This window comes from Sciurus vulgaris, assembly GCF_902686455.1.
Source record: "Sciurus vulgaris genome assembly, chromosome: 6".
NCBI classification, from domain to species: Eukaryota; Metazoa; Chordata; class Mammalia; order Rodentia; family Sciuridae; genus Sciurus; species Sciurus vulgaris.
The window spans coordinates 109,801,155-109,826,009 of record NC_136466.1 but is presented as its reverse complement, the minus strand read 5'-3'; the positions used below and the strand labels follow the sequence as shown (position 1 = coordinate 109,826,009).

Below are 24,855 nucleotides of genomic sequence, written 5' to 3'. Positions count from 1 at the left end.
TGGGTGACTGGGATTGGTGGCTCCAGCCTAGTTCTCTGTCACAGCAGGCTCTGAAATCCCACTACCCTAACGGTACTTTCATATGTTGGTAAAAGTAAGAGCCAACATGTTTCAGTCATCACAAGCCATACTCTGTTCTAAGTACTCTGAAGTACAACATTTTGAATGCTCCAAGTAGGGATCGTTAAGATCTCCTTTTCCCTGTTCAGGGGACAAACTGAGACAAAGATAGTAAGTAAGCCACCCAAGGCCACCACCAGCTAGTAGGTGGCAGAGCTGGGAGTGTGAACCTAGGTGGTCTCCATGTTCCTGACCACGGCGCTGGCCTGCCTTTCGGCAGCCAAAGGGCTGTCGGGAGCTTGCAGCAGGCTTGCATCTGAGATGTTGTTCGCCAAGTCAGGTTCCCGGAAGCCTTGGCCTGAGGACTTGAAGTCTATTTCCTCTGCTATATCCCCTCCAGACTCCACCCCCCAGCACACACCCTGCACGGGCCCCACATCCCACACTCACTCCCTGGCCTGGACCAGGTGAGACAGCTCCAGCTAGCACCTCCCACTGTGTCCTTACTGGGAGGCACAGTCTGAGGTGGTCCTGATACAGAGACCCAGCCACAGACTGTGGGTTAAGGAAACCCCTGGACCCAGGATTCTCCTCCTCTCATGACCCTGTCTGGCCCCCTCCTGTCCAGCCCCTGTACTCGGCTGGTGTCTTTCCAGTGCGCGACCCCGCCCGAGCCCCCGCGGAGCTGAATGCCTACCTCAGTGCTGACCGCTTCATCGGAAGGGTTGATCAGGACCACTGTTTCTAAAACGTCACTTCGGTGATGAAGTATCTTTTGTCCTGCAGGCACAAAAACACACAAAGAGCAGATCTTTAGCTTCCGCCTGCCCGCCTCAGGGAAGAACTTCTACCTCCGAGTGGCACAGGGCACCCAGTTTCTCTGCACTATCTGGGGAAACACAATCAGGGTTCCCGATGAAGAGGGTGCCCACAGCAGGCTCCGCCCCGAGCGGGGTCCCCGGGCCGGCAGTTCCGCGACCCCTCGCTCTCCCCAGTTTTCATGGTAGATCGCCAGGCAGCCCCGGCGCTCTAATGGCGGTTTTCATCTGAGACAAGGCGGGGATGCCAGCAAAACTCAACGGGGCTCTTGACATCTCTTTTCTCATGGTAATTGGGGATGTTTCTCCCTATCAGCCTTTCTTCTGGTGAGAACTGTGCTGAGATTAATTAGGAGCCTCATTGTGAAATGAATGACATCCAGAAACCCGGACTAACAATTAGCCCCACCACCAGAATGGCCGTCTGAGGCAGGCTTGCCGTCTGCTGGGGTATTCGTTAATTAATTCGCTTGGTCATAGAAGGGTGCAGAGACTGGGCAAACGAAAAGGGGAGAGCAACCTTCCCTGCTGGACAGGGTGTTCAAATGGCCCCATCAAGACAAGCGAGGCTGATGAAGAATCAAGGTGTGGTCTAGGGAGGACTGAAGCCCTGCAGGGCCCAGCGCTGCACGCCTGCCTGCCCACGGCTCACAGGGTCATCTCATGGCCGAACAGCCCTCCAGTCGGAGCGGACTGTGGGCTTCCACGGCCTGAGACCCATAGCCACTCCTTGGCAACCAGATGAAAGCTGTCAGGCAGTGTGCAGCCAGAGCTGGTCATGTGTGCTCTGCCAGCTGAGAGGTGACAGAGGAGAGGGGTGTCCCTCAGAAAGTGGGAGGGAGACACGTGGTTGCAGGATAGACAAGAACACATCAGCTGCTTGGAAGCACAAGGAAGCCTGGGCAAGGAGGAAATGGAATGGACTGAGGGAGATGACACCAACAGAGAGAGACACAGAGGGGAAAAGGACCAAAAGCAACTGTTTTCCAGACAAACGGCTTAGCTGTTCTTCAAAGAGCTAAAATGGAATTATCTACAACCCAGTCATTCCATTGCTAGTGGAATAGAGCAGGGACTGAAATGGGTACTTAGGTGCCAATGTTAATTACAGCATTATTCACAACAGCCAAAAGGTGAAAGACCCAGATGCCCGCCTCTAGCTGACTGGGTAATGCGGCACGCATACACAACAGAATACCCGCTCCTCAGACGAAAGGGTGAAGTGCTGATAAGTCCACGACATGGACGCACCTAGAAAACATGATGCTAAAAGAAATAAGCCAGACCCAACAGGACACAGACGTGATTCTGCTCATACGAAATATCTAGAAGTGGCAAATTCACAGAGTAGATGAGAGGTTACCAGGGGCCAGGGGAGGGAGCAAGAGGGATTATGGGTACACTTTCTGCTTGGGGTAATGGAAATGTTTTGAAAATAGAGGTGATAGTTGTTAGTTGTTCAACCTTGTGAATGTAATTAACACCACTGGACTGTACATTTAAAAATAGTTAAAATGGCAAATTTTGTTTTATTTCTATCTTATTGCAACTTTAAAAACAATTAAATATCAAAAACCATGGAGTAGTATACTTGACATGGGTGAAGGGTATGTTATGCAAATCACATCTCAGTGAAGTGGTCAGAAGAGAAAGCCAGCAGCCAAGGTACATGGCTATGGTTTTCCCCTTTGTATCTTCGAGGACCAAGAGTCCTACAGATTCTGTACATGTTGACATTCTCAGCATTGCATTATCAAGCTCTTCCTCCTCCAACATCACACTTTCCTTAACAGCTAGTATTTACCAGTAAGCCCCACACTGAACAGCCCAAAACTAAGCCACCATGGTGTCCAGCACTGTTCTAAGACTTCATAGATACAACCTCACTTATGGCTTAGGTACCATGGTAACCCCTGTTACTGAAGGCAACAAGTCTGCAGAAGAAAATTAGGTAGCCCAACCTCACCCGAAGAGTGAGTGAGCAGTCAAGCCGCAAAGGCCCCCAGGTTTCCTAGGGCTCTTCCACGTCACTGCTCTGTGGGGCTAGTTAATGGGACTAGATTTGGAAAAACAGAAAAGACACAGACATCAAATGCCAAAGAAGAGCTAGGGAAAAGGCCAAAAGAATAAAAGGAATAAAATCAGAGATGTACTTAAAGAAGAAAAAAAAGCCTGAAAATTTTAGGAGAAGAATACTGGTCAACAAACTCAACAAAACGAACAAGCAAAAAACTACCTACATAAACGTAAGTAGTATACGGTAAAAGGATGCAATGCCTTACTCCAAACACCTAAAAACGAAAAAAACTTCAAATTGGGACAGTGATATACAGTTTGAGTAGGCGCAGAACTGAGGCTTACAAAAAACAAAACAAAACAAAAACCTAAAACATGGAAAAGCAAGTCCCTTTATTTGTGAGTGTTGAATTCTGTAATTCATTGGAAATAGCTTTTAGCTTTTGGGTTGTTTATGTTTTTGACAAATATGTGCATTTAAAGCTTAAGCCAAAGAAAAGCAAACTAAATAATAAGGAAATGATAAAAAGAAAATCAGCACAACACACAGATCCATCCTCTATCAAGCGGCCTCTGAGTCCTTCCTTGACACAAAGATTTCAGGATTTTTAAAACCTGGAAGTTGGGCCAAAATTAAGCTAGAGCATGAGACCAAAGAGAAGCAAACAGTCACCTCCTTTTTTGTACTTTTGACATGAGCATCTGAAGCATCCGGCAGCACGATGCTGGGGTCTAGCCATTGTCCCTGACTACATTCTGTAGGAATTCACAAAAGTGAATGAGCGAGGTTCACAGAAGGAGCTCCCTTCCCAAGAGACAGTAATGGAATCAGAGCACCTTTCTTTCCTAATGATCCTACACACGGCCGCCAGCCCAGCTCACCGCAGCTGGTACAGCCACGCTCCTGCCCACACTGCACATCCCACCCAGGTCCAGGGGCGACCTGCTGCCATGTGTCCCTGGCAGGGGCTTCTTACCATCCTCCTTCAGGTCCCCTCCTCCTTGGCTTCATCAATTGCAAACAAACAAATGCCATGTGACAGCGGCCATTCACCTCCACTCCTCCCAAGCCAGACCAGTTCCCCCAGGAATTCAGCTAAGCATGTTCTTCTCCTCCATCTTTGGAAATACTGGGAGGAATGACCAGCGAGGCACAAGCACCAAGACGCAATGGCTGCTCCTTCGACAAAAGCCTTTTTATAGGATTGATTAGAATGAAGGAGGGAACTTAAAAAAGGGAGAGAGAAGTTGTACGCTCTTGTCACGGCTGGACTGCTGGCCAGATTCTCCTCCAGGACAATGTAAACAGGGGCCGAGCCTCCGGGGCATCTGACAAAGCCACAGCCGGGTAGAGGGTCCTGCGGGCGCCCCCACCCCCGCATCCCCTGGGTACCAGCTCTCCCACAGCAGGCGGCTGTCAGGCGGCTGGGACGCTCACAAAGTTGCATATTTGGGGAATGTTTCACACTGGGAAGTGGGCCAGGCATTCTGTAGGAGAGGCCACTACCCTTGCCTGTAAATGTCTCATTCAGTTGCTTCAGAAAAGTAGTTGCCAGGAAAGAAAGATGACACGGTTCTAGCCTCTCTCCCCACCATTCCAGTCTGCCCTCCCAGTGACAGCTCACAGGGCAACCGTTAGGCAGCCCTGAGTCGGTGGGAGGGGAGCGAGGGAATGTCACTCACTGCTCGCATCAGAAAAAGTGTCCTCTGGGGGCTTCCCCACAAAACTCTGTGTGATTATGAGGTCTGACCTGGTGGCATGGGGGCAGCCGAGGTGGCGTTGTGTGACAAAAAGGGTCTGCTCCACCTCTGAATAGAGAGGATGGTCTGAGGACCCCTTGATGCAGCAGGGGACTTGCAGACGATGAGACTTTTGTCAGCTCTTCCAAGAACTGTGTTTGGAACTCGAAAAGAAGCCTGTATTTTTCAGTTATTGCTGGAATTTCTCCCCTTCGTTTGGAAAATCTGATCAGTTGAACCTATGTGTCTTCTTAAAGTTAGACCGCTTTGTCATTTCTGTTTTACTATATGGTGGTGATTTTGAAATCTCTTAAAGCAAAATGTTATTTTCTATGTATACAAGTTTCTAGGATGCTTACAGGGTCTCTTCTCCCTAGAGCTGGAGATCCATCTAAACTTGTGCTCATGAGCACACACAAAACATAAGCTCTCTCCTCAGTTTCAGAAGCTGACTGGCTGAATTCAGAGACGCCCACTGCTGGGAACAGCCACACACTACCTCCACCACTGAAAGTTCAGATCCTTCTCTCACATGGCTGATGCTTTTCTCCCGCACTGGCCCCAGAACATAGCTGGGAGGTTGTAGCATTTCTGCTGGAATCAGAGCAACCCCTAGCACTCAGGCCTGGCAGGCAGCTGCTAATGCAGTAACCTGGCTCTTCTGCAGGAGAGCAGGGTGACCAGGGCAGCCAGGCAGCTCCCAGCTACCCCCAGGGCAAACACTGGAGGGAAACCATAACCAGTGTCGATAAAACCTTTCAAATGGTCTCCAAGAGGGTGATAAACTATACTTGAGAATGAATATTTAAGATCTTTTCCATTAGGAAGGAAGGACTGTATAGAGGGAAAAGAGGGGTGGGAGGGGTGGAGGGAAGGGAAAAAAAATAACAGAATGAATCAAACAACATTACCCTATGTAAATTTATGATTACACAAATGGTATGCCTTGACTCCATGTACAAATACAGAAACAACATGTATCCCATTTGTTTACAATAAAAAAAAATGCAGACCATAATATGTTGTGCTATAAAGTGAGAAGTAAAATTAACTCAGTTTTCTTAAAAACAAACAAACAAAAAAAGATCTTTTCCATTAATGACCACAAGCTCAAATTTTATTTCAGGAAACTTTGTTTCCCTGAACAATTAACACTCTGCAAGCATAATCTAGAAAAGGTAATTGAAGAATAAAGAAAATGTTCAATTTCCATTCTGCATGGAATGGAGAAGACAAGGAGGGTCCTGGATCACGGATAACCGGGACCGAGGGTGAGAGTGGGTGAGGGACTCCGGCAGGGAGGAAAGCCCTCTCTCCCCATCTCTGCTCCTGGCTTCCTTGGCTCCTTGCCAGGTGAACCAGAGTGGGTTCTTTTAAGAAAAGGCATTTGACATTGTGATTCGACACCCGAAGAACACCCTCCCACCACCACCACCAATGTGAAGACACAGACATCTTAGAGAAGGTTCAAGAAGAGTCTAGGGCTAGAAAGGAAAATGTGAGGGATGAGGGAGGCCTGGGATGACTGGGCTAAAGGAAAGGCCTAGCAGATGAAGAAAGGTCACAGGCAGACAATGTCTTGATGTTAAATCAAGGAGAACGGAGGGCGAGGACCCAGGATTTGGAGAGAAATCCCTCACCTCAAACCGTGCGCACAAAACACTCCCCAGGTAAAATTTAGCTAAATGGATATAAGCAAGAAAGAAAAGGTGCTCTGTGGAGGAACCAAAATCACCCACAGGTAATCTCCACAGCAGCTTTTGATTTGAATCATATCCAGGTCTCTTCTGCAGGAACTCGCAAAACATGTAAAGCAAATGTGTGGTCAGGATGAAGGGAAAGGAAGCCAGTGTGGAAGAATTTAACACGGTGCAGAGCAGTCCCAGCACAGCAGGAAGTGTCTAGCTCCCTTCTCAGAGGGAGGGGAGGGACAGCATGTGAAGTGGCACAGGCAGCACAAAGCCCTGCTCAAGAGCCTGTGGTGGTTCTCCTGAGCAACTCCATCCTACCTTGGCATTTCTGAGCAAAAAAGACAGGGAGAGAGAGAGAGAGAGAGAGAGAGAGAGAGAGAGAGAGAGAGAGAGAGAGAGAGAGAGAGAGAGAGATGTGAACACAAGTTACCTGGTAACCGAGTTTATGAGAAGCCACAATTAGCAGATCTCTTTCCCGGGTGCCCCAGGTTGGGCTCAGGGGAAGAATCCAGGAGAGGGGCTGAGGCAACCTGGCTTAACAGAAGCCTCCTTCTTGTTCCTGAACTGAGAAATCACCTCAGTCCTGGGGGACAAAATGACTGTGAGGAAGGAAAGACAACTAAGTCCCTTCACCCCTGCCGTGGAGGCACTTGGGTAAAAAACAAAGGTGCTGAGAGGCTTAGTATCTCCTGATTACCCAGATCCCCAAAACCTGGTGTCAGCAAGAAAAACAAGAAGCCAACTGATTCCAGGAAGTTACACAGAATCCCTCTCTGGGGAAGAAACATTAACCCTGGAGGGGGTCTGATAGCTCAGGACCCTCAACATGTCAAATCAACTTGTTAGTCTTTTCCCATTTTTCTGCCCTTCAGCTTAGCCTGAAGCTTGGAGAAGAACGGTTTCTAGACTGGTATCTCAGAGGCCACAGGGACCTGGAGCAAAAGCCGGCACAAGTATCACCTGTCGAGCATACTGGTTTTACGGTCATGTACACAGAGGAGCACCTTCAAGGTGCCAGGTGCCACCCTGTTGTGTTTACAGACTAAACACAACTAAACATGAACCTGATACACAGATGCAATTAGTGACAACATCTAACCCTTTGATCATCAGAGAGCCCATCTGAAGAACACAACAACAAAACTTCACACATAAACAGTGCTTTAGGGTTCCTAAGCACTATTCCTTTACATTGGGCTTTGTTTATAACTTATAACATCCCCATGAAGTGTTGGGTGCAAATATTACTCTCCCCTCCTTATGGATTGCAGACCTGAGGTCTAATGACTTGCTCAGTGTGAAAGAGCAAGGCTGGGACTCATGTCACATTCCACTCACAGCTGCTCATGGCCCTGACACTATCCCTTTTTCCTTCTTTTACTGACCCACTCCTGTGCAAAGTAATGCTTTTCAAGTTATGATGCCAAGATTGCCCTTTGTAAGAGGTTAACCTTCAGGCTGGGTCAGTTATGGTCAGGAGTGTCGCTCTACTGCTGGGAGAACACCCCACCCACTCCCTCACGGGTACCCTGGCCTCCCACGCAACCCCTAAGGCCAATTCCTCCTTTGTTTCTGCTGAACAATCAGCCAAGTTCTCTCCCACCTCCCCTGATACTCCTGGAAATGGCATTTCTTTTCTGTTGAAAATGAAATTTTTGTTTCTGTATGTGTTTCATCTCTGATGTGTGTTCCCGAATGTCACATCACTCTTCAAATTTTGCACATTTGCTTTATTAAAAAGAGAGTTAAAAAAATCAAATCTCACTGTAAACAAGTTCAAGATACTTTGTAAATAATCTTTTTCAATATAAATAAGTTGATCATTGCTTGGGAGCAAGAAAACTTGTTTCTCTCACCTTTAACATCTTTCGTGTTATAGAGAATTTTAGTGATTATTTGATTTGAATCTATCCCTAATTTTCTCTATATTTCCTGGACCTTGTTCCGTTAACTATTTGCTTTTTTGTTGCCATTGGCTGGGGGGGTCTGCCAGTACTTCCACCCCACCTTCGCTTGGGTCTGCTTTGTCATCTCGCTTGGTCTCCCCAGCCTTTGTCTGCCTGAATAAACAAATCACCAGAGCCCTGGGACTTCCTTGGTTCTTCCTGGTTCCACATTTTTCACAGTAGGCGGAAGCCATCCCAGCCTTCCGGTTCCAGGTAGGCAGGTGTTGCTAGGACTTGTGGAGAGAGCTTGGTTGGCAGTTGGCAACCTCTCATGTACTAACTGCACACACCAGGAGCAGAACTTGTGAGGACAATGTGTCCCCGATTCTTTTTGCACTTCACCCACTTTCTAAATTCTCTGCTTCAGTGGTTTTCTCCTACCTCGTCTCATTCCCCTAGGTTTTCCTTTTGCTTTTTTCTTCTTCCTTTGTTTTTTTTTAAGACTCAAGGCAAAGGGATGAGAATATAGACTATCAAGTGAAAAGAGAGTAGAAAGAAAGAAGTAGAAATAAATAACCTAGGTGATGTTGATGGAAGTCGGCCTCCCTGGAGGACACCTAAGAGGAACCAGCAATGTCCACTGTGGGCAGGAACTGAGGTCAACAAGTCAGCCTGAAGGTTATGTCTTCAACAATGTACAGATGCCACAGATTAAAAGAAACCTAGTGCAGAGTGCACCAGGGGAACCAAGGCCAGGTTGTAAAACCGACAGACCAGCTTGTATCTCGTACCTCACCACTTACTCTGTGCTCTCCCTCTGTGTCTGCCCAGAGACATGGATCCTTCCAAGTCTCTGAACTGATTTCCTGGGGCTGAGATGAGATGGATCTGCTCTGTTCTCTAAAGAAAACCACTTCAGACAAAGGAAAATACTCACACTCCTCATGCACAAGAAATTATTCCCTTTTTCTGCCTTTAAGACGCAGAGTCCAGCAGCCAGGAAGGAAGCGTCCTCCCCATGAGCCTCATGAGAACCTATTGCTCTTATGGTGTAAAGAATCAGAGACTCCTCACCTCTCAGCATGGGACGACCTGAAGGAGCCCTGGGGACAATGTCCTCCTCTCACTCTCCCTCTCATTTTACAGAAGAGGAAGCTTCAGACACAGCAGTGTCCAGTCATGGGTGGTAGACTTGTATTTGTACAACTGCCAAAGGCATTTCCTATGTATATTGTAGACAGTTCTATTTGGAAGTGGGTGGCAAAATACTAATGCAACCTTTCATCTGTGATGCATTTTATGGTTTGTAAAATTATTTATTTGCACATTACTTCATTTGGGCATTACAAAGGTCAATGATTAGAATTCTTTCCTTATACAGATGGGGAATCAAAGCCAACAGGGAAGGCTGTTGAAGAAGAGTTAGCTGTCTTTTTTGTGGGGGAGAAGTACGAGGGATTGAACTCGGGCACTCGACCACTGTGCCACATCCCTAGCCCTGTTTTGTATTTTATCTTAGAGACAGGGTCTCACTGAATTGCTTAGCACCTCACTTTTGCTGAGGCCAGCTTTGAACCTGTGATCCTCCTGCCTCAGCCTCCTGAGCCACTGAGATTACAGGTGTGCTCCACCACTGTGTCCCACGAGCTAGCTGTCTTTATCAGAGACAGAATGAGCTGTTGAACTAGGTTAAAGTCCAGCTGATCTGACTCCTGATCCCTACTTCTTTCTTTGCCTCTCACTGTTTCTCAGAATATTTCAGGAATTTAATGATTCTAAACCTTGCTTTTTAAAAAAGATTTATCTGAGATGCATTTCCCTTGGAATATTATAGAATAATCCCAGTATTTGGAATATAGATTTGGGAATAAATTTTATTTTGAGGGACACCTGCCACATCCCAGGTGCTTTGCCAAGTAATAGATTATCAATATCAGTTACTTTTTAACTTGAATACAGCACTTTCACATGGTTGACAATTAGACCTGACTTTCTTGTGAATAGGTTTCAGAGAATGTTTTCAAAATCTTTTTAAAAACTTGTGTTTTCTAAAATCCCTGTGTTACTGGGGATTGAACCTAGGGCTTTGTGCATGCTAGGCAAGCGCTCTATCATTGAGCTACATCCCCAGCGCTTTTTAATTTTTATTTTCAGACAGTATCTTCCTGTTTTGCCCAGGTTACCCTGGAATGTGATCCTCCTGCCTCTGTCTCCCAGGTAGCTGGGATCATAAGTGTGCACCACCATGCTCTCATGATATTCTCAAAATCTTAATGGTCTTCTCCAGTCTTTATAAGGCATGTTGTATTTTCTTTCTGTTAATTTGTTAGTTACTTATAAGGGACAAAGTTTTCTGGAGTTTAATTCAGGCAAATCAGTGCCACTTTCATAAACTGAACACTGAGATTAACAAATAAAAGGGATATGTCCCTATCCTGAAGGAGTACAGTTTGATGGGGAGACTCAGTGTTTTGACAGTTTCTAATTCAGGAAAACGTTAAGTCTGAAATAGTGTCTGAGACACAGAAGTAGTTCAATCAATATTTGATAAAGGAATGAATAATAAAAATGGCTATGATATATCGAATACCTGCCCTAGGTCAAGCACTAAGTTCTTTATGTCTGTTATTTATTTCATTTAATCTGGACAATAACCCTAGGAGGATGACACTCCTGTTTCACAGACAGGAAAACGAGGTAGAGTTATACAGCCACAACAGCCTAAGGGTCTGCATAGTAAGTCATGAGACCAGGATGGGATCTGGGTAGTTTGGTGTAGGACATGCTGCATTTGAGGTCCCTGTGGGATAGCCAGGTGGCTCTGTCCAGTAAGCTGGCAGAAATGTGGATCTGATGCTTAGGCAAGGGACACAGTAAGTATACTTTTAGTGGACACTCTTGGTAAACACTGTAAGAGCCTCCTGCTGCAGTCCTCGGAAATGTCTGTATTCAAAGGATGGGCAAAGGCAGGTTGAAAGTGATGGAGAAAAATTATGGACGATGTAATGGTCCCTGCCTTCTACTCACCTTCACTCCCACCCCAGGTGACCTACAAGCATAGTGCTATTCTGACCCTTGAACTAAATCACCTGCTATGGTTTGGACCCAAAAGCTCAGGTGTTGAAAGCATGGCCCCCAGTGCAGGGAGGTTCAGAGGTCAGGCTCTTAGGCAATGATTGAATCACCAAGGTTCTGACCACCTCAATGGATTAATCCACTTTTGGATTAAGCTGAATGGACACAGGGAGGTGGCACCTAGTTGGAGGAAGTGTCCTGGAAGGGTTTGTCTTTCCCCTGGTACCTCCCTCCTTCTCTCTGCCTCTGAGTTGCCACAAGCTGAGCAGATTTCTCCCACCATGCCTTTCTGCCACGATGTTCTGCCTCACTCAGGCTCAGAGGTATGGAGCTGGCTGACCATGAACTCAAACCTCTGAAACCATGAGCCAAAAAAAACTTTCCTCTTCAAAGGTTTTTTTTCTTTTGCTCTTAATTTTTATTTTGAAAGACCAGAGGACTTATATATATTAACATATATAGCCAGTACTCTATATTTTTGCTCCTCAAAAACAGAAATACTCTGGTGCCTCCAATAATTTTGTCAGGTATTTTGGTCAAAGCAATGAAAAACTTACTAATATATCACCTCTGCATAGAGGAGAATTGAGGCAGAATATCTCGAAGACATTAAATAATTCAATCAGAACTTATTCCTGGTTTTCAAAGTCAATCCCAAACACTTTTGGTTTGACCTCTGTATATACAGCTGTGATGCATTACATAGACTCTGGACATGACTTTATTTTCTGTCAGATACATTGGACACTGTCTGGTGGAGGAGCAAGACTATAGCCTGGTGGGTTTCAGAATCAAATATTTCACACAGTCATCTAAGAAGCTCCATAGAAATGCAGATTCTCATGCCCACCTCAGACTTTCTGATTCAGGGGTGAAGCCTGGGACTCTGCATTTCTGCAATCTCCCAGTGATTCTGTTTCCCTTCTTTGAGCAAAAAAGACAATATGATGATGAATACGCTATTGATTGATTATATAAAAAGTGACCTCATTTAAAATCATCCTCATGTTGTTTTATGTATTACTACCCTAATGTCCAAATGGACTGTGAGAATTATTTCCCTTGGGAGCAAATGTGATCATTAAAGACTCAACCAACTCTTCTAGTAAGTATTGATTCCTAGGTTCATTTGACAGGTTTATCTGACATTTAATTTGCCATCAAACTCCTGCCGTTGATCAAACCCAGGCAAAGAGTTGACCTTTTGCCCTCATCTGTTCTTATCAAAACCAAATCATCGTGCTATTATTCACCCTCAAAGCCAGTTACCTTTAAAACGAAAACTGAATTAATCTTCTTTTTTTGGTATTTGACCATCAAAAAGGAAAAAATTTAAAAACCACAAGTGGCTGACATAACATATTAAATCTAGAATCTGACAATTACCTATCCCTAGGCAGCCTTTAGCCCTATGTCAGGGAAAGTGGTATGCGATGATTTTCTTTTCCTAGTAAAGTCTGGAGGGGACAAAGCTCCTGGCGGTGGGAGCACCAGGCTGGACACAGCAACCAGCTCGTGATCTACCAGGAAGGGACTTCTTAGGGTCAGCATCCTGATCTAGAAGGATGAGGCTCAAGAGGCCTGAGACCTCGTCCTGGCTGACATGGTGCCTCGGCTGCCATCATCTGTAACAAGTAACGCACAGGTAAATCCTCAGGTCCTAAGCTCTGGTCAGAATGAATAAATCTGGTTATCTCTCCAAAATATTTCACATAAAACCTCAGCCCAACCCAAGGGGCCTGTGATTCTTGTAGTTGTTTAAACTGAGTTTATTTATACAATGCATCATTCAAACGGTGAGGTGCAGGTGGCTAACTTGCCCGTGGGGGCTGACTCTGCACCTGGATGTTTCCACCTGTGCGATGCCCGTGTTGTTTGGTCATGGCTGGATGCTTGGTTGCCCAGAAAAGGACACCTGGTTCTTGCTGACCTTGGGCCTTCCCTCTCCCGGCCTGAAGTGTGGTTCTCAGCACACCAGAGGCAGAGTCCCCATTCCTTTCAACTCTTACTCTTCGCGTGCCCTAGCTGGGAACCACAATGAGCCTCCGTGGAGCCTGCTTCTCAACTTCCCTCTGCTGAGTTTGAGCGAATCCCAGGTGACCTCCTTCCATTTTTAAATGCCTTTTCTTTAAACCCAAAGCCCAAGGTCTTTAAAGGTCTCTATGTGTAGGCTCCATCTTTACTGTGCTGATCTCACAAATACACTCAGAAAAACCACCATATTTGCTCATGTGTTTTCCTCCTTACTCTCTTCTTTTTTCTTATTCTAAGCAGAGAAGAACATACATGCTCTGTATGTTATCCTGGGCAGCGGCAGAAGGGTGGCATTTTTGAAGTCTTGATGTGAAGACATGAACAGAAAGACGTGGGTGGATATTCTAGCCCAATTGACTAAATGTTATTATTATTATTATTATTATTATTTGCAACGTTCTATATTTATTTATTTTATTATTACATATTTACTTCATGTTAAAGAAGACAATGCCACGAAGACTTGACAAGTTAAATTGCTCCCACCACATCTTCAGAGGCTGCCACTGAGGATATTGAGCCCCCGCAAATTGGGCAGTTCCAGCTCCTCTCAGAGGGCACAAAGGCAGGGAAATTTTAATAGAACTTTCTCCAACTAAACCCTTTAGCTCAAATCAACTTAATCCAACCCTACATTTCAGCAGTGAAATATTTATTAAAAGGGTAAAGAGGAGGACTGCATGAACTAATGAAGTATTCTCTTAGGAACATTGTAAACAGATTGACCTTCTGGCTGCCCTTCACACCATTGTTTTTGGAGGGGATAAGAAGATAAAGAATCCAACTTGCTGCTGACCCAGGCCTGTGAGGAGTCATCATACTTTGATGGGTAGGATGTAGGCCTTTGGATTTCAAATCAGTTACTAAGTTTTTTCCTTTTACCTAATAGTATTTCATTTCAGTAAGCCATATTAATAAAAGCTTACATGAAATAAACCAGTAATTTAAAAAGCTTGATATATTAATCAGTTCATGCCAATTGATCATGGCAAACCTTTTTTTCCCCCCCAGCAGGATAGTTTGTTTGAAGATTATTTTAATTAAAGGGTGTTGTTTGATGAAACCATTCACTCCACTATAAAACAAGGCATCATACCTACTTCAATCTCATCCTTTCCTTAAGAGTTCAGCTCACATTTGATTTCTTCTGGGGCTCTCTCCCTGTGCACTTCAATTCGCAGAGTTTTCTCTTTCTCCAAAACTCTGACAGTAATTAACTCTCTATCACATAACTCAATAAGAGGAAGTGCCTAAAGACTTATATGAGTTATTGCTTTCAAAGAAATTACAAGACATTAGTGAACAAAATGCTTTCACATCGTTTCATGTACAAGATCTCACTTGAGCTTCCTGTGAAGTTAGCAGTTTCTACGAAAATCTCAGAGTCTAGATCAGAGCCTTCCGTGCACAGGTGTTCAGGTGATGATAGTGTTTTGCAAAACAGGACAGCTCGAAGAGTGGATAGCCACGTTCCACACAAGCATCCAGTTCCTTTTTTAAAAATAATTTCTTTAGCTGTAGATGGACACAATACCTTCACTTTATTATTTATTTACTTTTATGTGGTGCTGAGGATCAAACCCAGTGCCTCACACGTGCTAGCCAAGCGCTCTACCACTAAGCTACAACCCCAGTCTCCATCCATTCTGTTTCGGTGCGGGATTTACCATAGTAATGGAGACTGAAATGCAGCCTTAAGAAGTGAGCTGATCAGGCGGTCTAACTGCAGGATGTGAAAAATATACTCTCGTCATCCTCAGCAGAAAGCTCACTGTTCTACTTACAGAATTAAAAAGGAAATGCTGCCCAGCACTTTAAATGTGATTAAGGCTCCCAAATGTCCAAAAGTATCAGCAGTTGTTTGTGTTTGTCTGGTTTCCTCACAAGCACATTACATTTTGCATCTCATTATTCAGTCATTCCCTAAAATCCCTTAAGCAATTTCAATTAGGCATCATAAGGAAGATAATTTTTTTCCCCTGTGGTACTGGGGATTGAACCCAGGTTTTGATGCATGCTAGACAAGTGTTCTACCACTGAGTTTCATCCCCAGCCTTTAAATTTTTATTTTTTTATTTTTTATTGAGACAGTCTTACTAAGTTCCTCAGGCTCTCCTTGAACTTTCCATCCTCCTGCCTCAGCCTCCCAGGTAGCTGGGATTACAGGTGTGCACCATTGCCATCATACCCAGCTCCATTCTTACTTTATATTAAACTATAAGATCTTCACAGGGTCACTGTCAGTGGGGTGCCACAGCATGTCCTCAAACCACAAGTTCTGCTGAAGGTTCAATTCTTACTTATTTTTTTACTTACGTTAAAGTTTCATGCCATTGCCCCTTTCTGGGAGACTACAGCTGAATGAATCCATCTGCAGATTTAGGAAAACGATGTAGGAAACAAAAGGAGGAAGTTTGGGTCATATAGTTAATGACTGCCTGCTTAACAAGAAGAGATTTGTTTAGGATGCAATTCAATCAAACCTTGGCCAAGGGGCATTTTCAAGGCATTGATGTATTTTTTTCCCCCTTTGGTTCCAGGGATTGAACCCAGGGGCCTTCAACCACTGAGCCACAACCCCAGCCCCTTTTATTTTCTATTTTGAAACAGGGTCTTGCTAAGTTGCTTAAGGCCTCACTAAGTTGCTAAGGACGGCCTCAAACCTGTGATCCTCCTGCCTCAGCTTCCTGATTTGCTGGTGTTACAGGCATGCACCACCACGCCAGACAAAGGTATTCTTAATCAACAAGGTGACACTCACGAGAAACAAACTCAAAACCCTTGAGGCAAAAGTCATTTAGACAGGGAGTCAAGTAAGTTCTATTTTCTTCTATCTTTTATTAAGAAAGATGAAATTGAACTTCAGAATGGATTCAGATAGGGAGGAAAATAAACTGGGGACTTTGCATAAAACTGCTTTCTACACTCCTTTCTCACATACCTGCTATTGGTTAGTTTTGTGTATTCATATGCTTGGAATATATGCAGTTATCCATATTATGCTAATCAAAATTCTCCTAATGCAGTGTTTTTTATACTTTCATAAATAAAATAGCACAAAGTGGGAGTTCATTTTGTCCCTGTATAAATGCTGACAGGTAGAATGGCTCTGGAGAACAGACTTCACATGTCCTCTGCCAGAGCTCCAGGTATAAAGGACAGAAAGATCATCCAACTCCTATCCACCTTCCTGTTTGTTCTAGAGAAGCTGAAAATTCATTCCAAAGAAACCAGATGGTAAGACTGAGCACCCAGAGGCTGTAGAGGGCGCTACTTCTGAGTGTAAACTCAGATGTCTGGAAGAGGCAGATTCAAAACCAAAGGTTGGAAAGGCAGTTTTCAAGCAAGCTTGAGGCCCTCCCTAGCTTGGGGACTTGGCAAAGCTGCAGGAGTGGGATGGAGACAGGGGCCAAATGCAGACACATGGCCTGGTCTGTTTGCTGAGATTCCACAGTCCAGCCTGAAGAGAACCTGACCTTGTCCTGACTCCAGCTCCATAAAGGACAAAAGGACCCAAAACCATGGAAATTGCAACCTGTGTCCTGGGCTGAGTTTGAGGTCAGGAATCTTTCCTAAAAAGGATCGAGTACACTCTGCTTTGTTCCTAACTATAAGACTGGTATGCAAAGGCCAGAGGCTGCAGCACAATGGTCATGATGCAGGGGCTACCCTAGTGCACTAGAATGTTCCTGGCACTCTTCCTAATACTGTTTTGGGAGTCTTCTCCCCAAGGCTATCCTACGTGGAGAGTCAGAAAACAGTGGGCTTACCACAGTTCAGATAGTTATTCTGCAAACTGCATTACTAAAAAAAGGGATTATTCTTCATCCTGCCTCCATGAAACCCGGTGGGATCTGCCCGTTAAGGAATGAGTGGTTTTGGATGAACAGGTTCCAGGACCTGCATGATACTGTCCCTCTTTGGAAGCACTACTCAGGATCAGGCTCTGGAAGCACGTTCCTAATGGAAATGGGAGCACAATAGCAGCCCCAGCTGTTCTTTCTCTCAAAGCTTCTCAAGGTATCAGGGTGTGGCTCCCTGGTGGAGGAGCAGCACACCTAGTTTGCAGGAAGCCCTGGGTTTGATCCCTAGCAGGAGAAAAGGAGGTTAAGGATCTGCTATCAGATGACCAGGACTTGGGACAAATTAATCAGAAGAGGCTTTTATTATATAAAACAAGAGTTCCCCAACATTGACACTTGGTTATGTATTTAGTGTCTTCTGTGTTCTAAAGGTTTAGCCACAGAAAAGTTTCGTAGGAATTTTTAAGTATCTTAGAAAAAGCTTACATTCATGCTACTTTTTTTTCCTTACAATTCTTTTTTTTTTTTTGGGGGGGGGGTGCTGGGGATGGAACCCAGGGTCTTATGCTTACAAGGCAAGCACTCTACTGGGTGAGCTATCTCCCCAGCCCTCTTACAATTCTTAAAGGACATAAGCTGATGCTTTAATGTGTGATCTATATTGTTTGGGGAAACATCTGCATCGTCTTTCTGTCACATTCAATTGAAGTCATTTTTTTTCAACTTCATATGTATAAAATTATTTGACAGGATAAATTACATTATTCTTCTTAAATTGAAAGAAAAATTCATGGACTATTGGGGGAAGATACAAAATCAACAAGGATTTGAAATACTTCAACTCAAGATTTTTATGCCAATGATAAAGTGTATTTCTCTTCTCTGAGTCACTTTTTTTTTTCAGTGTAAAATGTCTATGTATTTTAGCTTTATTAACAAATCATTCATTTAATATCTTGCTTTGTTTTTATTTGATTTAAAGAATGACAGTGTCCAAAGATATCTAAGGGAACCCTAGAGGTACATGGTTTGACACACCAAAAAATATCCTGAGTCTTCCCTATGAATGGATAATTATTTATTTATTTTTGGTACCAAGGATTGAACTCAGGGGTGCTTAACCAGTGAGCCACATCACCAGCCCTTTTTTATATTTTGTTTAGAGACAGGGTCTCACTAAGTTGCTTAGGATCTTGTTAAGTTGCTGAAATTGGCTTTGAACTCAAGATCCTCCTGCCTCAGCCTCCCAAGCTGCTAGGATTACAGGTGTGCACCACCACGCCTGGCTAGATAATTATTTTAAATGGTTCATCTGTTTACCCTCCCCAGTGTGTAGCTGAGTCCTGCAGGCAACTGAGAAGGGTCCTGTGCAGAAATGTAGTAGAGAAGCAGCTCACACTTTTCTTATTAATATTTGCTAAAAGCTATGATAACTACTTTGGAATCTCAACCTGCTAACTGTAATCTTTTGGTGGGTAGACTTTTTTTGCCTCTACTTTTTAAAAAATCCAATGAACAAATCTCAAACAATGGGACAGATGCTGTGAAAAGCAGCATCACACATGGAAAATCATCCCCTTCTGCTCACTTATTTTCCATAAGACTTCCACGGAACAGAGAGGTGCTGAAATAGCAGAATGCTCAGCCATTTTGTAAATCTAAATCTGGATCTCCTGTTTCCCTTTGTTCCTTCTCTCTTTTTTGTAATGTCTACATTTTGGCATTTCTGCATTGCCTGTTTGGTTTTAGAACTTTCAACTGAGCATTTCCTGGGGACAATAACCACCACCAAAAATAAATAAGTAAATACATAAATAAATAAAGAAGAAAGGAAAAGGAAACATAGCAATTAGCATATATTATGCGGCTGCACCAAATTCGTATACTCACAAACACGTCTGCATGCCAGACCAGTCAGCCCTGTTTTGTCTTCTTTTCTGGACTACCCCGCCCTGCTCCCAGCCTGCCATTTGCCAACTGGAGATGCCCGCCCCTTCTCTTCCTCTGCTTTCAGTTTTCCCAGCCACTGCAGGGCCCACTCAGCTTTACTTGCTCAAGTACTTAATGAGTTTTTAATTCAGTTTTGACTCTGGAACCTGGCCAGCTGCTGCTGCCTGGGGCTTGCATTTCCCTTTAGACATGTCAGAGAGTAGTCATAAAGACAAGTTGTGTCACTCTGGCCTTTCTAGGGGAGGATCCCCGTTATCACAAAGCTTTGCTGGCTGCAGACAATAAGAGTGCTGGAGAGGGAAAACAGGGAGACACCTTTGTAGTGCCCAGAGGCAAGTGCTTTGAACTTTCTAGGGAGTGAACACAGCTCTGGATACCAGGAGGCCTTCTGTCCACCAGGGAATGGGAGAATTACAGTACACGGAATATTCTTTCAGCACTTTACAGATTGTCTTCACATAGCAGCAACCTGGAACACCCCTCTCCACCATGATCCCTGTGGCCAGTTCTCTGCTCCCAGATGTTGAAAAAGGATCTGCATGCTGCAGTTATCTCCCTGAACTGGTGTAGATCATGAAACACTCAGTGATCCTTGGGGAAGCTCGGTATAAGCCACAAAAACTATTGCTCTGGAAGAAAATGTTGAGAAAGCTCTCTGAGGCTTAATGTGCTGGTATATACCTCGTAAATGATGCAGTTTTTCCTGCGTTTGCCAAGCCATAGCTAAGATATTACCTTCTAGAATTTCAGAGGCTGGGACTGCAGCCAGAAGACCTGGGTCTTCTTGCTAGCTTTGTGACTTGGGGCAAATGAGTCTGAGCCCTGTCTATGAAATAGTGGTAACAACAATGCCTGCCTCTGACAGTGGTTGGGAGAGTAGAAGGTGCCGGGATAGCAGAGCTGTTGACATGTTTGCTATTACATGATTTCTCTCTCCTAGACTATCTCCTAGTCCTACAATTAGACTTTGCAATCACCACTGTCATAGGACTTTGGCAATCACCATCACCACATCTCCCAATGTGGGCATTTTCTACTGGACTGGAGCCATACATTAGCTGAGTTTTAAAAAATTTAACAGCAATGCATACTTTGATATATAATGCATATGTTTATGGGTTACCTGGCATTGATTTTCCATCAAGGGTAGTAATATTATCCTGTTCCATGAATGGTTCAGTGAACTGATAATCATTACATCCAATTCTTTTGTTGAGTGGAAGAGAAAATTGAGCCCCAGAAATCATGTGACTTGCTCCAGACCTGTCCTGGCCTTGCCCAGCAACCGAACTGTTCTTCTACTGGACCACACACAGTCACCGCATCTTATGCCATAAGCAATATCTCTATTCTATCAGTATTTTTAACCATGATGCATGATTTTTCTTTTTAGTTGTAGATGAACACACGATATCTTTATTTATTTATTTGTTTTTATGTGGTGCTGAGGATTGAACCCAGTGCTTCACATGTGCTAAGCAAGTACTCTAGCACTGAGCTACAGCTCTAGCCATAATGCATGACTTTTTAAACCCCAATTTATTTCATATGCTGGATCTATGGACTTGAGCTAATTTGCATGACTTAATATTCTTTCATTCATTCATTCATTCGACAAACATATATTAATGACTTCCCATATGCCAGGTCCAAGGGATACAGTGGACTTAATTTATAGTTGGGGCAGAAAAACAAAAACCAATAAGAAAAATGTCATTTGGTGATTGGCAGAGAAGACAGATTGGTGACTATTTTTTGACAAAGGGGCCAAGGAAGATTACAAAGCTCTCTGTTATCAATTACCTAACAAAATTACATTTTATTTCAAAGAGTAGGCTTTGGTAGATCCTGTATTTTGGTGTAAGCCTATCAAAGTTCTCAGTGTTCAAAAACCAGTAAGGTAGTGTATGGTCTATGATATAATGTCCAATTGCTAAAATATGAACCCAGTTGGAAAAAACAAACAAACAAACAAAAAAAAACCTTTCCTAACAAAGAGATAAAGGAAGAAAGGAAGGAAGGAAAGATTTCCAGGAAAATATTAATAAGTGAATATTGCCCAAATGGCAAAAGTCCTAACAAATAAACAAATCATTTGGCTGAAATATCCCTACCAGCAAAAACACTCGGGGAAGCAATGAGTGACAGCACCACTGTCTAAGAGCATGCACCTACCCTGGATCAGTGGAACAACAGAGCCCTGAGGAGGCATAGAGAGCTACAGATGAGGTCTCACCCACCTCAGAATGGAAGTCTCTATTTAATTACTACAGGCAACTGTGCTGGCTCCCTGGCTACTCCGCATGTGGCTCCACAACCCTTTGCTGCAGTCTTGTCAGGGATGGGTTCTAGGACTCAGGCAAGAAAGATGGCACCAGCAAAGAGATGAGGTGATAGCACCGCCAAATGGTTTCCATCCTGGCCATCATCAGCCATGAGAGACTCAGAGAACATTAGTATCATCCAACAAAAACAAAACAACACTGCTCTCAACTCAAGACACCCAGAAGATTCTAACCTGTGAAAAAGTGAATTCCAAACCACAGAAATGACACCCTTGTCTTAGCCTAGATTATCATCTCCCCTTACCTGAATCGTGATAGCCTCCTACCTGCTCCTTGTCTCCAGGTTATGTACCTGTCCAATTCATTCTACAAACCACAGCCAGAAATTGCTTTTTTTTTTTTTAATGTATGAATTTACTTATATAAGAGTTCTGAAACCAGACTTCATGGGTTCAAACTCCCGCGTCACCATTTACTGGCTAAATTATCTCAAGGCAAGCTACTTCTCCATCACTCTATCTCCTTGTTATGGTTTATATATGTGATGTCCCCCAAAAGTGCGTGTGTGAAATGATGCAAGAAAAATTTAGAGGTGAAATGACTAGGTTATGAAACCCTTAGCCTAATCAGTGCAGGAATCTACCTGAATGGATGAACTGGTAACTGTAAGCAGGTAGGGTATAGCTGGAGGACGTAGGTCACTGAGACCCTGCCTATGGGGTATATATTTTGTCCCAATGAGCAGTGCTCTCTCTCTTTCTTGGTGCCATGTCCTGAGCTATTTCCCTTTGCCACACCCTTCTGCCACGATGTTCTGCCTCACCTTGGCCCAGAGCAAGGGAGCTAGCCATCTACAGAAACAGTGAGTTCCAAAATAAACATTTCCTCCTCTAAAATTGTTCTGATCAGGTCTTTTGGTCACAGCAGCAAAAAGCTGACTAAAACACTCCTTGGCTGTATAGCAGGACACCTCACAGCGTAATGTGCAAGTATCAGAACAGTAGTAAATGAGGGTCAGAGGTATGGTAAGTGCCAGGTATGTTAACGACCAGGCTCCATCATGGTCCTCCACATCGACCTGCCACTCTCCTCCTTACAAGCACTTCAGCTGCCCCCAGTGTCTTCAAGATAAATCTAAGCTCCTTAACACATCTGGAGGCTACTCGCAATCTGGCCCACACTTCCGACTTCAGACTTCATATACTTCCTGAAGTTGCTCTGTCCCACGTGGTCTTTCTGGATCTTTGCACATGCTAATCTCTGTCTAGAACACTCATCTCCTATTTACTTGCCTGCTTCCTACTATCCTCTAGTTTTTGTAGAGAGATGGGCCCTTCTGGAGTCTCCCCTGAAGTCCTGTGCCCTGGAGCACTTGGTGCCCACTCCCACACTCACAAACACCACACCGTGTTTCTCTGCGTGGTCGGGGCTGAGGTCTGCTCTGATGTTGGAAATTGGGGGTCAAGATGGCATCTGTCCATTCTTACAGAGAAATGCTTGGCATTTATTTATTATTCATCAGTGGGGATAACTGTGAGGGAAAGCCTTCTTGAAAATGCAGTTTGATGTTTCAAAAAGAGTACAATAACAGTAATTAAATAAATGGACGTGGAATAGTTGAAAAGAGGCTTTATCAATGAGGCAGATAGGTACAGAGATTGAATTAGACTACAAGTTATATTTGGCTTTTTAAAATAGCCCATCCCTCATGGGCTATGATTCTGCCTATTCACAAATACCTGAGGACAAGTTATTAAAGATAGGTAACTAGTCATCAATAAATTACTATATTTTACTTCAAATGTGGATATTTAAGTCCGTTGACAATGTGTCTTATAGTCCAGGCACACTGCCATAATGAATGGGACCGGACTTCTGATAAGCAAGCAAAGACCCCCTGTGGAAGACAGATATAAAACCAGGAGCTGCTGGTGGGTCCACCAGCAGCTTCAGAATGGCGGTCCTGGTCCTGGCTACTACTGGAAGCACAAGGGTGCTTGTTACAATACCACACAGTACTGGGCCTGATCTCAAACTGCTGATTGAGAACCTCTCAGGGCAGAGCAGAAGCCGGAGGTACGAAGCCCAGCGTGATGACTATGGTCACTAAGCAAGTTGGGAGCCTCTATTCTAGAGAGCACTCTTGCAGAGTAGATGGCTGACCTCCCTAAAAGCTTCTCCTGGGCCTCTCTCAATTTTGAGTTTCAAATATTTCCCTAATCAAATTAAGGGTGAGTTACCAGTGACCATAGTAACTATACATACAAATAACTACACAGAAGCGACACACTCTGGGAGACACGTCTTCTGGGATGGAGAGATGTGGTCCAATTAGCTATCCTGCAGCCTGTAATGAGGGGCTATGGAAATATGAATTTGGATGAATTTATTACTAACTTCTCATTTATAAAGATATTAGGGATCAGAAGGCTAAGCAACTTGTCCAAAGTCATACAACAAAAAAATGGCAGAGAGAGGGGACCTGAGAGCTCTGTGATGGGGACACTTCCTCCCACACCTGCCCTCTATCACATGGCAAATGGAAGCTCTCCATCAAGTGGTATTATCCCAACGGGCATAAAAGGCTCTTTGAGTCTTACCTAGAAACAGCTCAGATTCCTAATTGGAAGCCACGGATGGACTTCAAGAGAAGCACAACTCTTGGATTACAGATCTGTGTCAATGATGGCAAAGACATGGAATCTCATCTCATCCATGTGGCTAAAACTGTTGGGCTAGAGTGGGTTGCACAGCCTTCTTCTTTTGAAAAAGGAATAGACTAGAAAATACAACTGCCTTATTTACAAAACTACTTTAAGTGGCAGCAGGGAATTCTCAATATGGAAAAGCAAGTCCTTTTTTTGCTCTCTGTTTTGCTTCCACAGTCTTCAGAGATTCCTTGTAGCAGATGCTAAATGATGGATGAAATGAAGACCCTCACACACTGTGTAGGAAGGTTTCAAGCCAGGTGGAGGTCACTCCTAAGCAACCGTCACTGTGAGGTAATGAATATTCAATTCATGTGCATTATTAAAACTTAAAGGGCTCGAGATGGAAGGGAAACACTTTTTAATAATGCTGGCTTTATATTTACTAAGTCCCCACGGTGCTGGGTCCCCTCACAGTGCACATCAACGGCAAACATCCTGGGATCTGCTGAGGTGAGAGAATCTAAGCAAGGAAGAAAAACTTATGTGAACATCCTTCTATTTCTTTAGAAATATTTCATAAGCATGAACATAAAGTGATACACGTAACTATAGGAAATAGATAGGAAGCTGTTTGTAAGAAGCTGTTTCCTTTTGGCTTTGGGTTAACTTGTTTAGCATGTTTTTCTTTTTCTTTATTTTATGGTACCAGGGATTGAACCAGAGATTCTTAAACACTGAGCCACATTTCCAGCCCTTTTTATTTTTAATTTTGAGACACGGTCTTGCTAAGTTACTTAGGGCCTCACTAAGTTGCTGAGGCTGGCTTTAAACTTGTGATCCTCCTGG

At 44.0% G+C, this 24,855-nt stretch overlaps 1 protein-coding gene across 5 annotated transcripts in view; it reads right to left on the bottom strand.

The window, feature by feature from the left end:
• MAP1B (microtubule associated protein 1B) overlaps window positions 1-24,855 on the bottom strand; it is a 103,843-nt gene that overhangs the window by 27,839 nt on the left and 51,149 nt on the right. For 3 of the 5 annotated variants that reach the window (XM_079144824.1, XM_079144828.1, XM_079144826.1), the window contains one exon: window positions 758-840. In XM_079144824.1, coding sequence (XP_079000950.1) covers window positions 758-840 — 83 coding nt within the window. Of the gene's footprint in view, window positions 1-757; window positions 841-3,871; window positions 4,098-19,013; window positions 19,043-24,855 lie in introns of those variants that run through there. The other 2 variants (XM_079144829.1, XM_079144827.1) reach the window with 2 other exon arrangements.